The 14738-nt window shown below is 43.6% G+C and overlaps 1 protein-coding gene across 1 annotated transcript in view; it reads right to left on the reverse strand.

Moving 5' to 3' along the window:
• Window positions 1-525: 525 nt before the first annotated feature.
• dctn4 (dynactin 4) overlaps window positions 526-14738 on the reverse strand; it is a 43677-nt gene continuing 29464 nt past the window's right edge. The window contains exons 10-13 of the mRNA XM_048603533.1: window positions 7302-7356; window positions 6672-6779; window positions 4238-4335; window positions 526-2041 (exon numbers count right to left, since the gene is read on the reverse strand). Of these exons, the coding sequence (XP_048459490.1) occupies window positions 1828-2041; window positions 4238-4335; window positions 6672-6779; window positions 7302-7356 (475 nt within the window). The 3' untranslated portion in view covers window positions 526-1827. The remainder of the gene's footprint in view (window positions 2042-4237; window positions 4336-6671; window positions 6780-7301; window positions 7357-14738) is intronic.

The following is a 14738-nucleotide window of genomic DNA, read 5'->3' on the forward strand; positions in this document are numbered from 1 at the left end:
GAAGTTATACAATTAATGGTAGGGCCCTGGATAGTGTTGTAGAACAGACACTTAGGGGTTCAGATACATAATTCTTTGAAATTTGCATCACAGGTAGACAGGGTGGTAAAGAAGGTACTTACCTTCATTGCTCAGACTATTGAGCATAGGAGTTGGGACGTCATGTTGAGGTTGTACAGGACATTGGTGAGGCCTCTTCTGGAGTACTGTGTCCAGTTCTACCTGTACCTGTTCACCACCTACCACATACAAGTCAGGAGTGCAGCAGACAATGGGATCATCAATTGTAAACCTCACACCATCCTGATTTGGGACCATACTGTCATTCCTTCAATGTCACTGGGTCAACATTGTGGAACTCCCTCCCTAACAGCTCTGTGGGTGGACCCACACCCCGAAAACTGCAAGAATTCAAGGCAGCTCCCCACCCATTTTCTCGAGGGTAATTAGGGATTACGGTAAATGTTGACCCAGCCTCTGACTTTCACATCCCATGAACAAATAAAGAAACAAAAAGCAAACACAGGTCTTTAATCTTGTGTTTATTGTTGTAAGTCCACGTAGAAGGTTTATTTTGTTACACTAGTATGTCAGCAATAGTCACAGCACAATGGTTACTGGCAGCAGCAAACGTGCTTACACCCGGCATCCCGAGGGTAGGGCAGCGGGTCAACAGGACAAGAGACAGGGAACTTTGGGGTGGTCCGGGAGACACGTTACTGGAGGATGAGGGTTCGAGGTCAAAGACAGGACACTGGGGACACAGGGTCAACTGTCACAGATTGACGATGCTGAAACTGGGGTGACATTCACTAAAGGAAAGGGGTCTGATATCAGGCAGACACTTTCTGGAGGAGAAACAGGTTGAAAGGTCTTTCTCCTTTGACTCATGTTTCATGAGTAGAGTTAAGTAATGTGCGCCGACGGCTGGTTAAACGTTGGGAAAAGAACTTGATTAAAGGTTCGCTGTCAATGCATTCTCTCTCAAAGCAGCACAAGGACAGCCACCTGCCTGAATGGTGCTGCACTGGGCAGATCAGAGTTAGACTGTAAGCGCTGCAGCAAGCTGCAAGCAGTAGGTAAAGTGAGTCCTGCCTAAAGAGTGAGACTGCGGAGAATATTGCTCGCAGTCTTTCCAATCTCAAGGAACGGACAGGGACAGCGTGAGCGTGCACGATTTGGGGAGTACGCACGAGAGAGAGAGAGAGACAGAAAGCATACAGTGTGTGTCCACACACAAGCTGCAATGTGTAGTGTGACCATTCTCAAACTGACTCTACTTTCAAACTTTAGCCAAATGTGAGAGTGTTTTAAAAGAAAATTGTACAAAAACATGCAACTAACTGGAAGAATTTCTACAGGGTCTTTCAGCACCTCAGCCAATGGAGTAGCTGAAAATGTAGCCAATGCTGTGATGTTGGATGGAATCTCTTCCTATTCTGTCCATATCTTGTTGGGGCAATTCCAGCTGTTCCCACCAATCAGAGTCCAGAGATTTTTCCATGGAACCCCAGAGATCTCGCTCACAACAGCAGGGGCAGATTCCAGGTTGAGCAGAGTGTGTTTAATCTGGTCACACTCCCCCCGGCGCCAGCTGTTACAAGGCGAGGGGCGGGGTGGGGGGGGGGGGGGGTGCGCGCAAAGACGTTAAACGCCATCGGTGAATTTACTGCAACGCGGTCTCATATTTTCTCACAGAGGCTGACGTCCAGGGCAGGAGGCTGTAAGCAACCGCTCAGGAATGTGCAGGATAGAGCGAGGGATAGGAGTTGTCACTGGTGGGTTGGCTGGATTGCTCGCGGTGGGGGGTGGTGGCGAGTCCGGGACTCAGGCAGCCAATGGTCCAAGGCTCAGGTCCACGTGCTGAGTCAGCCAGATGACCTCGGCGTTTTGCTCACCCTCTTCTGACTGACGGATGGGCGCCGCCAGATTTTTGAAGTCAAAGCGCAGTTTGAAGCCGATATTCACGCTGCCGCTCTCCTCCTGTGGGATGACCTTGATGAAGAATCCAACCTTGTTGGATTTTCGGAAGGCCACAATGCTGCAAAGGGAGAGATGAGTCTCAATATTTAGTCAGCAAACCTTTTTTGAACCATTCAGTAGAGACCATTAGTTTCTGTGCTACTTCTTGGAAAGACCTATCCAATTACAGCAGGGGCCTGGGACATTCTCCACAGTAATATCTCCATGCCTCACTTCAACTATTTATCAAATTCCATTCAGAAAATGCAAATTAATTTTCAAAACATTGCCCCGTGTACTGAATGTGGAGGTGCCGGTGTTGGACTGGGACGGGCAAAGTCCGAAGTCACATGACACCAGGTTACAGTCCAACAGGTTGAAGTCACAAACTTTCGGAGCACTGCTCCTTCACCAGGAGCCGTCACCACCTAACAAAGGGGCAGCACTCCAAAAGCTTGCAATTTCAAATAAACCTGGTGTCATGTGACTTCTGTCAGTGTACTGACATAACAGGGTCAGTACTGAGGGAGCGCCGCACTGTCAGAGGGTCAGTACTGAGGGAGCGCCGCACGGTCAGAGGGTCAGTACTGAGGGAGCGCCGCACGGTCAGAGGGTCAGTACTGAGGGAGCGCCGCACGGTCAGAGGGTCGGTACTGAGGGAGCGCCGCACTGTCAGAGGGTCGGTACTGAGGGAGCGCCGCACTGCTACAGGATCAGTGCTGAGGGAATGCTGCACTGTCAAAGGGTCAGTAACGAGAATATAATGCATTGTAAGAGGGGTGATGTTGACAAAATTGGGGTGTCAATCACTCCCAATATGACTGAAAATGGAATGGATCCATAGAGTTAAAACATTCTCTTGAGGTTAATTGTGAGTCTATTTCACAAATCCAGTGTTAACCTCTTCTCAGCAGCCCAATCACAAAGAGGTCCCTACTTAACCCAAGATCCAGCAGTGAAAACCCCACCTTCACTTCGAATTTGTCTTTAATCACTAAAGCAATGCTAGATGGGTTGATAACTAGGTGTGAAGACTGCAACTTTTTATTCTACTTAATTTGTAATTGTGGAATGAATTGGGAAAGGGAATGTTTAACAACAAAGGACTGAGGAAGGAATTGCTATAAAGTTAAAAAGCAAGTTACTGAAACTCATTGTGGATTGGGTTCACAACCAGTGGGTGAACATACGAGAGGAGATGACACAATGTACAAGGTGAAATCCAGCCAGCAAGAGGTTCCTGATTGGTTTGTGAAATTGCAACCAGTTGCAGATGCCCAAGGTGATCAGCCTGACAACGACTATCAGATTGGCTCCTGGACAGCTTGTGGATGTGAACAATACAGACAGAAGGCCTTGGATCTCTGACATTGGAGATGGTGTGTCTCTCTCTGTTCCTCCAGTAAAATACCAGAAGCTAAAGAAAGCCAGTTGTTTCCATGACGCTGTTGTTTTTAAGCTATAAGTCAGAGACGTTATAATTTGTGACCTAGTTGCTGTACGCCTCCTGTGAGGAAATGAAAGGATCTGAAGGAAAAGATCAGAACTGAAGGACTTGGGAAACAAAATAAACCTCCTCCACTGAATCCTGAGAACTAGTGTCATTGAACTGCTCTCCTTTGTTCCCCTACATCTGTAACACCAATATTTGTGTGTCTGTCTGTATGTGTATGTACAGGGGTTTAGAAGGGGATTACAGTTTTAGCTGGTAAAGTTTATGTTCACAGGTCATAGCTGTTTACTTGTGATTTGAAACTATTCATGTCCAGTGAAAAAAAAAAAAAAAAAAATTCTTGTTAAGTACAGAAACCTGTTAACCTGAATCCATCAGGTATGTAAATTGGTGACTTTTGTTTAGTTTTGTAAAATGTGATGACTCCAGGAATAGCAGGATTCAATTTCTGGTGCACTACCCCCTTGTGAGGTATAATTTGGATAACACTTTTCCTTGTGTTATCTCATTGCTGGGGATGTCATGTTGATACCAGATGAGAGCAGGAAACCACCAGCTGCAGAACAACGGCACCATTCTGTACATAAAAATAGCACCCAGAGCCTACAGAATTGGGCAGTCCAGAGACAAAAAGAGTGCAAATATAAATCGGACATTCCAGGAATCAGGGAAGGGAAACTTTCAAACCCTCTCTAAATGTGAATCTTCAATCTGCGAAGGTGAGCAGACATTTCCATAGCAATTATCAAATGGGCAGTATTCGATACCAAGTCAAGCACGACCCACTTGGTTTGTTTTAGGTTTATAAAGATTATCACTCACTCTGGGTCATCATGGAAATCCTGTGGTTCAGCCAGTTCGTCATACTCAGCTGCAGCATCTTTTCCAGCGAGGACAATCTCCTTTGAAGGAAGAATGACCTGAAATAGAGATGTAGTAGAATGGGAGTTAGTACCAACTGAGTGCTTCAGGAGGAGGGAAGGTATAGTCAGTGTCACCTGACAAAGAGATGGGTAGGGACAGTGAGCACTAGCTGATTTCCAAGGGGCTGGGGGGTGTTCAAGGGAATTAGTTACAAGTCCAGGATCAGGAGATGAGGCAGTCAGTGATGGTCTGACCCTTGGGGGGTGAGGGGCTCAGTGCTGGCCAACATCAGGGGGTGGTCAGTCAGCACCAGCCTATGGCTGAGAGGGGTTATTGGGGTTTAGGGCCAGCAGCTATTGGGTATTTTTTTTTTGGGGGGGAGGGGGAGGTGGTGGTGGGCAGGCGGGCCTGGTGGTGGTGGAGGTTTTGGGGACAGCAGTAGGTACCAACCACTAACAAGGACTATTTGCCTGTTTAGAAGGTCAGGGGTGATCTAATCAACATTTTTAAAATCACAATGGAATCTGGCAAAGTAGATCTAAGGAAAACAGAGATAGAGTGAGGTGAGAGAGAGTGAGAAAGGGGAGGGCAGGAGGGAGGAAAGAGAGGGAGAAGACAGCGCGCGCGCATGGGTGAGAGCGAGATGAAGGTGCATAATCTTAAAATTACTGCCTGGACTTTCAAGGAATGATGTCAGGTAGCACTTCTTCACGTAAAAAGGGTATTGAAAATCTGGAACTCAACCAGAGTTTTTAAGGTTGGGACTGATTGATTTTGTTGGGAAGGCTATAAATCCAAGAAAAGTAGACTGAGTTAAGGTACAGATCAGCTGAATGGCCGAACAGATTTGAAAGGCTTCCTCCTCCTGCAATTGACTAAGGATAACACGGGGCTTGTGATGTCTGGCCGAGTTCTGTTAGCTGTCCTGGGTGATCAGTGGGGATGGGTTTTTCACCCCAGAGTCAGAAAGTGGGCTGGACAAGTCAGAATCTTGAGTGAAGCCTGCTGAAGGCAACTGATAATTGACAATGTGCCGTACACTCACAGGTAGCTGGGACTGGAAAATTGGGCAGGTTTGAAACCCTACCCCTCAGAAGCACATGAGAAAGAAACAGTTTAAAAAAAAGGTTTGAAAGTGAGTTTGCATTAAATAAAGCAGGCGGTGGCTTACATTCCTCATAAATCTCAAGTTGTCGATTTAATGGTTTGAAATCTTCCCTGAACTTTGCTTTGGGTAACAGCGAGATATGATAAACAAAACTGGTGCCTTAAACGGGCTGTTTGTTGCCGAGAACTATCTTGTCAGAAACAGGAAGGTGCTCAGTATTAACACCATCAGCTATCTCAAGTCACTCAACTTCTGCTCTGCGTGTAGTAGTTACTTTAGTTCCATTTCCAAAACCTTCTCCCCAAACCCACCCCTCTGACACAGAAAGCAGCTGGAGGAGACAAAAGAAAGAGGGGAATGAGGAGAAGCCAAGGGTTGTGCGGTGGTGAGTGGGGGTAGCAGAAGGGAAAAGGAGATGGGCGCACAGGGAGTTGAAGCAAGGAGTGGTGAGTGGGGAGATGAAACTCAGTGACGGAGAAAAGAGTCCAGAGACAGTGTTTAAGAGTGTGGGTGAGTGAGTGAGTGAGTGAGCGAGTGAGTGAGCGAGAGTGAGCGAGCGAGCGTGAGAGTGAGTGCGAGTGTGAGAGTGCGTGTTTGTATGTGTGCGCGCATGCAGAAGGCAGCTAGAAATAGGGGAAAACCAGAGTTAGATAAGGAGACCCTCAACATTTGAGTGAAAAGGAGAGGCGTAAGGAGAAGCTGAGCATGACAGGGAGGCAAGAAGACATTCAGTTTTAGAAAGGTGAATAGCCCAATGTTGGAGGATGAGGAAATCCCACTGTTATTGAGCTTAGAGACATGAAGAAAGTCCTGATTATTACGGAGTCAAGGAGATATGTTAAAGCAGTCAAATCCTAGGGAAAGATGGGACAGGGCTATAAATAAAACTGAGGGTGCCAGCTGAGCCTGGAAAAGGCGAGGTGACGGCAGAGCAAGCAGAGATCTGGGACTGGTATTTGGGATTCATGAAAGCAGCAAAGGTTTGAGGAAATGACCTGGAGCTAACAACAGGAGCTGGCAAGCATGGTCTTAGCTGGGCTAACAATTGACTACAGGAGGATTTGGAACAATCCAGGTCCAAATATTGGGCAAGAGATGGGTGCACAATAATTCACATCGGTCATTGCAGAGAGGGGACTGTCATGCTGTTTTAGTCTCGTATAAGCAAAGGAGCCACAAAGACCATTAGGGCAAGCATAGGGTCGCAGAAATACAGAGAATTATTACCTAACAGATTGAGAATTTTATTGATAAAGTTCTCCCCCTGCCCCAGGACTTTGTTACCTTTGCAGTGCTGTGCACATTGTCGGGGTCTGCCTCTTCACAGGGCAGAAGAGTAACATGTGTGAGGTTCTCCACAGGGTTAGTGAGTGTCAGAAGCACTTGACTTTCCTACAAACAGAGCATCAAGAACATAAACCAAACTACATTCCTCATTCTGACCAAAAATCTACACCCTACCCTTTTCCACATCAATCTGCTTGCTGACCTCCCTCCCACACGTAAAGCTCTGCCTGACCAGGACATGACAGAAGCTGGGCGGATGAATGAGAATCTTGGGCTGGGGCTGCAGCACATTTAAGAGCCACAGCACCAAACCTGATCAACAGCTGACTGAAACAGAGATTCAGGTAAAGTTTTTTGATGGAATGGACTTAAGGTAATATTGATTTAAATTTGAATAAATCAATCACTGCTATTTCACTGAAACTGATTATAGAGGACAACTAATTTTCTGAGCAGCTGACCAAGAACCAATTTGAAGTTGCTTGAAAATTATCTAATAAATTGTATGAATTGTTAAACGAAAGACTGATCAAGACTAGATTGCCCAAGATTCCTTTTGAGACTGCACATCCAAATATGGAAATTCAGTCCACAAACTGGCAAGGCACTAAATCATACTGTACTCACCTTCATGAAGCGCATGTTAGGAATAGACAGAATTCGGACTTCTGGAATATAGTTCCTGCAAAAATTTAAAAATTGGAACAGGCTGAGTTTCAAATAGTTTAAATGGAGAACAGGTACCAATTTTACAGCTCCTGAGCTCCGGTCACTAACAGTAAGGTCGATCACAAACATGTAGCAAATGTAACTCATATTCAAATGGTAAATTTACAAACTACAACATTCAGTTGTCAATCTCCCAAATCTTCACCGAATGTATGTTCGTATACCTTGATGAATGATGCATTCCTATTGTACCTGTTACAACCCCAGATATTCTAAAGTGCCTTACAGTCAACAAGAGCTTTGAAAGTGAAAGTAGAAAGGGCTGGAGAAACTCAACAGGTCTGACCGTATCTATCGAGAGAGAAAGAGAGTTAATGTCAAGTCCAATATGATTCTGTTTTGTGTTCCACAGATGATCCCAGGCCTGTCGCATTTCCCCAGCACTTTCTACTTTTATTTCATATCTCCAGCATTTGCAGTTCTTTGTTTTTACGTGAGAATTTTGAAGCTCAGTCACTGATGTAACAGGAAATTTATGCATTCAATCTCTCAAGCAGCAATAAGATAACAACCAGATAGGCTTTTCTTTTGTAATGTTGATGGAAGGATAAATCTTAACCTGATTACCAGATTACCCAATTAATTTATTTGCTATTCGCTGATAGCGCTATGGGAACTTGCATGCTCCCCTGTGAGGTCAGACAACATCTCATACGCAAGACTGATTGCACTCCTTCAAAAATCTGACCGTGCTATAAGCTGGCAGCTGGACAAGAAGAAAACCCTTTCACCCCATCACATAAAACCAAAGACCTCATTCAGCTGCCTTGCCACTTCACTAACAGTGGTTTCTGAGCAGCTGCAGGGACCCTTAATAAGTTCGGTGCCAACTTATCCATGCTTAGTTTTGAAAATTTGGACGATAACATGCCAATTTGTCCCTTTCCTGACCTGTGAACTCAGTCACTAACTCATTGAGAGCTTCATGTTCCCTTTATTAAATAAAAACCCTGAGTGATATCCTGAACAATGTACGCTGACAGCAAGGATGGTATTTTTTCTCTCCTTCTTGCTGTGGTTAGGGTGCTTTTGACACTGTGAAGATGAGCTGATACAGCACGGCGTGTCTCCACAGTTTGCGCAGCCAAAGAAAAGTCAATCATCTCCCCTCTGGGAAACGTGCTTCGTGTAAACAGGACATACCACTCTCTGCTGCACTCAACATGCTACAAGTCTGGAAACATTGCGTGCGAGAGAGCAATGTATCACAGGAAACCTGCGCAGATTATTAATACAGCATTACCTTACACTGGGACGGTCAGCTCAGAGCACCATCATATTTCCAGCTGATTATTATAACCATTACACATAGGGAAGGATATAACTGATATTGTACGCTGGGGAGGAATATTGGGAGGGAACAGGAAATAAGCAGTGCCCCTAGTACTTCACCTCCTCACTGTGATGCTGGCACCTGCATTAAAAGCGATTAAAACACTTTACAAAAAAATTTTTTAATGTAAGGAGCTGTTCCACGATACTGCAGGGTGAAAGTTGTTGCAACAGACGCTGTGTGAAGCTGTTCAGCCCAACCTAGAAACCACTACAAGAGAAAATTCCAGAGATTTCTCAGTTCAACCCCAGCATAATGCATGTGATGCTTCAACCTCGCACAGAAGGCATCAAACCGAATTGTGTCAGTCAGAAACAGCTACATCTATAAATATTTACCTTCAACAAAAAGTGCAATTATATTCAAAAGCATAAATGCTACTGAAAAGAGATTTGAGAAAGAAAGTGCTCCTTGGTCATTTCTTTAAGATCTTATGCTAGGCCAGGGATCAGCCTTTGCACATTGTTTGCTGGGGGTTGGGGGGGGGGGGGGGGGGGGGGGGGGGGGGCAGGTGGACAGGGGACATTCCAAACTCTCTCTTCTGGGAGGTGGGGAGAGGGAGCAAATTTTAGAAAGGTTACAGTTGCCACAACACTAAACATGAACTTCATTAAAAACTTCCAAAACAATAAATTGGTAATTTAAATGAGTACTAGCAGTAAACATTGAAAAGCAGCAAGCAGCAAAGCTTGGCAATACAGCCAATTTTTGCTTGTTTGGTTAAAACGTGAAACCAGAGAGAGAAAAAGAATCAGACCCAGCTGATGATCACCAGGGAGGTGGGTTAAAAATGTGAGTTGAGGTAAGGAGTTGGTTCAATTAGCTTTGGTATTGTCAGGTTGTGCACACTCTGAGCTGACCTCAGTAGAATTCATGGCCTGGGATTTCCTTCTTTCTTCAGCCCATCTTCCCTCTCTCTTCCACACTCTCCCTCCCTCTTTTACTCACTCACCCTTTCCTCCCTTCATGCCCTGCTTTATCTTTAATTGAAGCTCTAGTTTCAAACAAAACAAAAACTAAAACAATTGACTTTACACTTTTTCCTGGTCTATGCTCCTTCTTGTGTAAGGTTATGTAATCACTAATTATGGAAACTCTGTGAATGATCTGTAAATTTGCTTATTATTAGATACCATCTCATATTAAATGCTCTGGCCTAGTTGTCCACCCCTATGCTAAGCATAGAGTCATAAAGATGTACAGCACGGAAACAGACCCTTCAGTCCAACTCATCCATGCTGACCAGATATCCTAAATAAATTTAGTCCCATTTGCCAGCATCTGGCCCATATCCCCCCAAACCTGTCCTATTCATATACCCATCTAGATGCCTTTTAAATGTTGTAATTGTACCAGCCTCCAGCACATCCTCTGGCAGCACATTCCATACACACACTACCATCTGTGTGAAAAAGTTGTCCCTTAGGTCCCTTTTATACCTTTCCCCTCTCACCTTAAACCTATGCCCTCAAGATGGAAAGCACTACCAGAAAAGTTGGCGGAAGCAGATTCAGTTGTAACGTTCAAAACAGAATTGAACAAATGCTTGTAAAGGAAAAGTTTGCAGACTACAAGGAAAGAGCAAGGGTCAGAGCAACTGTAGATACTTTCTGATCAACCTGCTCAGATGTTCATACACAATTCAGAAGCAGGTGGGACTTGAATCTACTGGCTCAGAGGCAAGGCAATTATCAGTGTGTCACAAGAACCCACTGTAGCTATTTCAGAGAGTGGCACAGGTATAGAACATAGAATGTAGAACAGCACAGCACAGGAACAGGCCCTTCAGCCCATGACAAACATGACACCAAATTAAACTAATGCCTTCTGCTTGCCCATGGTCCATATCTCACCATTCCTTGCTCAATCATGTGTTTATTTAAAAGCCCCTCTAATGCCCCTATCTTATCTGCCTCCATCACTACCCCTGGTAGCACGTTCCAGGCACCTATCACTGTGTTAAAAAAACTTGCCCCCGAATCTCCTTTGAACTTTACCCCTCTTACCGTGAATACACAAGCCCGAATACTAGACATGTCAATTTTGGGCCACATGGTCTTCTGCGATAGTGGGTGCTTCCAGAAGGCTAATCCTTATTTATGGGACATGGGACAATCGTTACACACAGTGTTTCAACCATCCATACGTTAACACCAATGCCCCAAATAATGCTGACTGCTTGAGGGTGAATCCCCTGGTTAAGTAAAGCATGTGTCAACTGAAAAAGTTAAATTACTGAATTCTAATTCTAACACTGTGTACTCATAAGTTGATAAACAGCCTTTTCTCTGGATAACGATACAAATATTGAACTTTACAAGATAGCGGTGCGATAAAATTTCTCTTTTAACTTACGGTAAAAAAAAAATGACCTGAATGGGAAGGAACTGTGATATTAACTCTACCCTGAGACAACGCCACATGATCCATACAAATCTATAAAAAACAAAGTGGCAATTTTCACACCTTTACAGAAAGAGGGACATCTGCTTTAGATATATAAAGAGGCAAAAGATTTGCTTCCATGTAGGTGCAGCAACAAGGGCTGCAGTGAACAACAGGGTGCACTTTTTTAAAAAATTAACAACTAAATGAAATGGTTGTAATAGTTTGTTTGCTGCTCCAAAGGAAAAGGGCAGAGGGTTTTGAAATTTAAGGAACAAGGAATTGCCAAGGCAGACTATGCTGGTCTAAGACTGTTCTGGGATATTCAGTCTTAGACAAAATTTTTGAAGGGTATCAGAAGATTCAACATGGTGTGGCAGTGACAAGTGAACCTGTTGAAAGTTAGGAGTGCCTTGCAAGCAAAAATGCATTCCTCATCTATCAGAAATGCTTGCCAGCGAGATCCACATTCCACGAAAGAATTAAAAATAATTCTATAACTGTTTAAGTAGCCACTTGCAGCAATGAAACCTATGGTTTAATAACACATGGCAGGAAAGCAACTTCAAAATGATGAGAGATTTTGATGGAATAGAGACAGAAAATTATTTGCTCTGGCAAGTTGGTCAATAACCAGGGATCATTGATTCAAAATCATTGTCAAAGGATCTAAAGGGGTGAGGAGGGAAAAAAGCTGTCCTAGTCCAAGGGTTGTCAGGATCTGAATAGCTCAATCTGAAGGTGAGGAGTATGGCAACATGAATATTTTTAAAAGTGAGTTGGACAGGAAACTGATGATAAGGAACTTAGAAGGTTACGGCGATGATGATCTGGGACTAAGTAGGACCGCTCTTTCCAGGAGCCAACAGAGACAGGATGGGCTCAAAGAGCTCCTTCTGCACTGCAAGTTTCAATAATTTTACTTACGTTGCGACTTGTGGGATCTTCTCTGTAAACTGTAAGGTGTGAGACAGTGAATGTGACAAACGGGGGACACCCAAGGTTGTTGGTTAAGCTGACACATGAAGACAGTGTCTGCTGACACCAACCATCCAATGATAAATTCTGACTGTGCAAGTTAATTTCCATTTTTTTCTAAATCCATGTTTTAAAAATTTTAAAAATCATTTTGAAGCATTTTCTCCTCATTGATATACTTTTCATTAATTTTCTTTAATTATTATGGGTTGTTAGGTTATTATTCTTTATTTCAAAGACTTTGCTGCCGCTATGCATGCTCCTGGGTGTCAGCAAACATAGCCATACATTCATGTGTTAACAATTCACTAACGATAGAAATAATATTTTGCTGTTTGTCCTCTCTAAGCTATAACTAGAACTCTTCCCTTAGCCTCAACAGACTCAGTTTATTAAAGTTCATTGCCTCATGCTCTCCTTCCTTCATTATCTGTGAAGCTGCACTGTACCCATTTCACAGTTACATCCTTACAGGGAAGGGATACCTAAAAACTGCATACAGTAATGTAACAGCAGTCTATCCAACGTCATGTATATGGTCAATGAAGAAATTTTTGGAAGTGATACCATCACAGGTCCACAAGGTATTGGGTTCTCAGTGTTAAAGGTGCCACATTGGGAACTGACAGAATTGTACATCCACTGCAACACTGGGCTGAGGCCTCCTAGCTCTGCAAAAATGTTGATTCCGGAGTTTAGTAGCAATGGAAATGCAAAATCCCTTCTTCAGTGTACTATCTACATGCTCTTTGTGACGAAAAGACCAAGATGCAAGTAACAGCCGAATAGACTGAAATTCAAACCCAGATACATTCTTGAATTGTCTGGAAATGCTACTGCTGTGCTGAGAAGGTTGACATGCGATTGTAAACATTCAAGGTAATAAACGTTGCAGGCCAACAGGTATTTCACACTGCATATACTACTGTGACTGTCTCCAGGTCAATAAAGACATGACTCCATTGTGATCTGCAACGTATTTGGCTCTTGAATCGATTCAAGTGCTGCAAAGGGGAGCTGGTAGGAATTGAACAGGATGGTGACAAAGTTGAAATCAATAATTACCACTTCAAGTAGAGAGTGATACAAAGCTAAGAGTTATGGCAATGGTGTTGGATTCTGACCCCTCACTCAGAGTGGGATTCCCTAGCATATGCAATCTAATGTGACATGGGTCTTGCAATGCCAGTAACCTAGTTCTGTGCACAGCATGGCTCATGGTACTGTGGTAGTATCTCTACCTTTGAGCCAGGAGACCTAGATTCAAGTCACACCTTTTCCAGAGGTGTATAATAACATTGCTGAACTGGTTAATTAGAAAATAGTTTTTTGAGCCTAGTTTTACAAAGTGCTCAAAGGCTGTCCCAGCCCTTCTATAACCTGCTGGGAACTTCAGAAATTGTCGTAAATATTGAGAGATTGTAACCGGACGAATGGGATATTGTGGTGCTGCAGCGTAAAAGTATTACTTCTTTTAAAAAAAAAGGTGCAAAAAATCTCTCCGAATGCTGGGGTCCCACACTTTGTTACACTATCCAGATGGCCCTGGGCCGTCCAAATGACAGGAAGAAAGTGTAAAAAAAAGAGACCAACCGGTTTCCTGCAGACTTGCACTTTATAGCATACCAAATTAGTTTTTAATCAAACCCGACAGGACTCCAAGCGAGTCATCAATTGTTTCTTCCAAAAAAAAGTGGATCTTTAAGAAGCAATTGCCATCTGCAGAAACTTTCAGATGTATTTTTAAACAGTCTCCAAAGGTTTAAACACTTGGCCTTGTCGACCTATGCTGACGCAGATCCTGGGCTCAGTTCAGACAACAGACTGGCAATCCTTCCTTACAAACTGGTACATTTGCAGAGCTGATGAGACGGAACCATGTGATCACTGACCAAACCACCTCTCCTCATTCAGCACTTACAAGAAACCCAGTTCCTTGTTTCTCCTACTGAAGGCAGCATTCCCACAATGGACACATTGCAGAGTAAGGCTTCAATTCTAAGAAGCATCTCTGCCTTTGGGAATGTGGACAAGTTACCCTGAAACTACAACAGGACTTACCCCTCCAGCATGTTTATTTACTTTGGGGTTTTCAAGGAAAGACATGTCCATTAACTCAAACCAACATCAGAAAGTGTCACGCCATACTCCATAGGTGAGATAGTTCATCAATCCATTTCATTAGTCTCTAAATTTTACAGCATACAACACTGGCTCAACAATTCAGTTCAGCTTCAGATTCTAGTTATACAATTCTAAATGAATATAAACAAAAAATGCTGGAAATCACAGAGGATCAGGCAGCATCCATGGAGAGAAAGCAAACTAACGTTTTGAGTCTAGATGACTCTTCATCTACTAAATTTATATACTTCATTACAACATTGCTTCCCCAAAATATAATTTTTGATCACAGGTATTAGATTTTTCCTCAACGTGGGGCAGTATCAACCTTATACAGGGTTAAAAGCAATTTTCCTCCCTCTTTCTTGGGTTTCTCTTGGTAGTTCGAAAAGCAGAATGGCCTATTTAAAAAACTGGCATAGTTAAGCATGGTCAGAAACTACCTACCCAGGAACTCTGACAATTCACATTCAGTTTTTATCCAGCTCTCAGCTGCAGATTTTATCACTGAACCT

Source organism: Rhincodon typus, chromosome 12 (assembly GCF_021869965.1).
Source record: "Rhincodon typus isolate 14 chromosome 12, sRhiTyp1.1, whole genome shotgun sequence".
In the NCBI taxonomy this organism is placed as follows: domain Eukaryota; kingdom Metazoa; phylum Chordata; class Chondrichthyes; order Orectolobiformes; family Rhincodontidae; genus Rhincodon; species Rhincodon typus.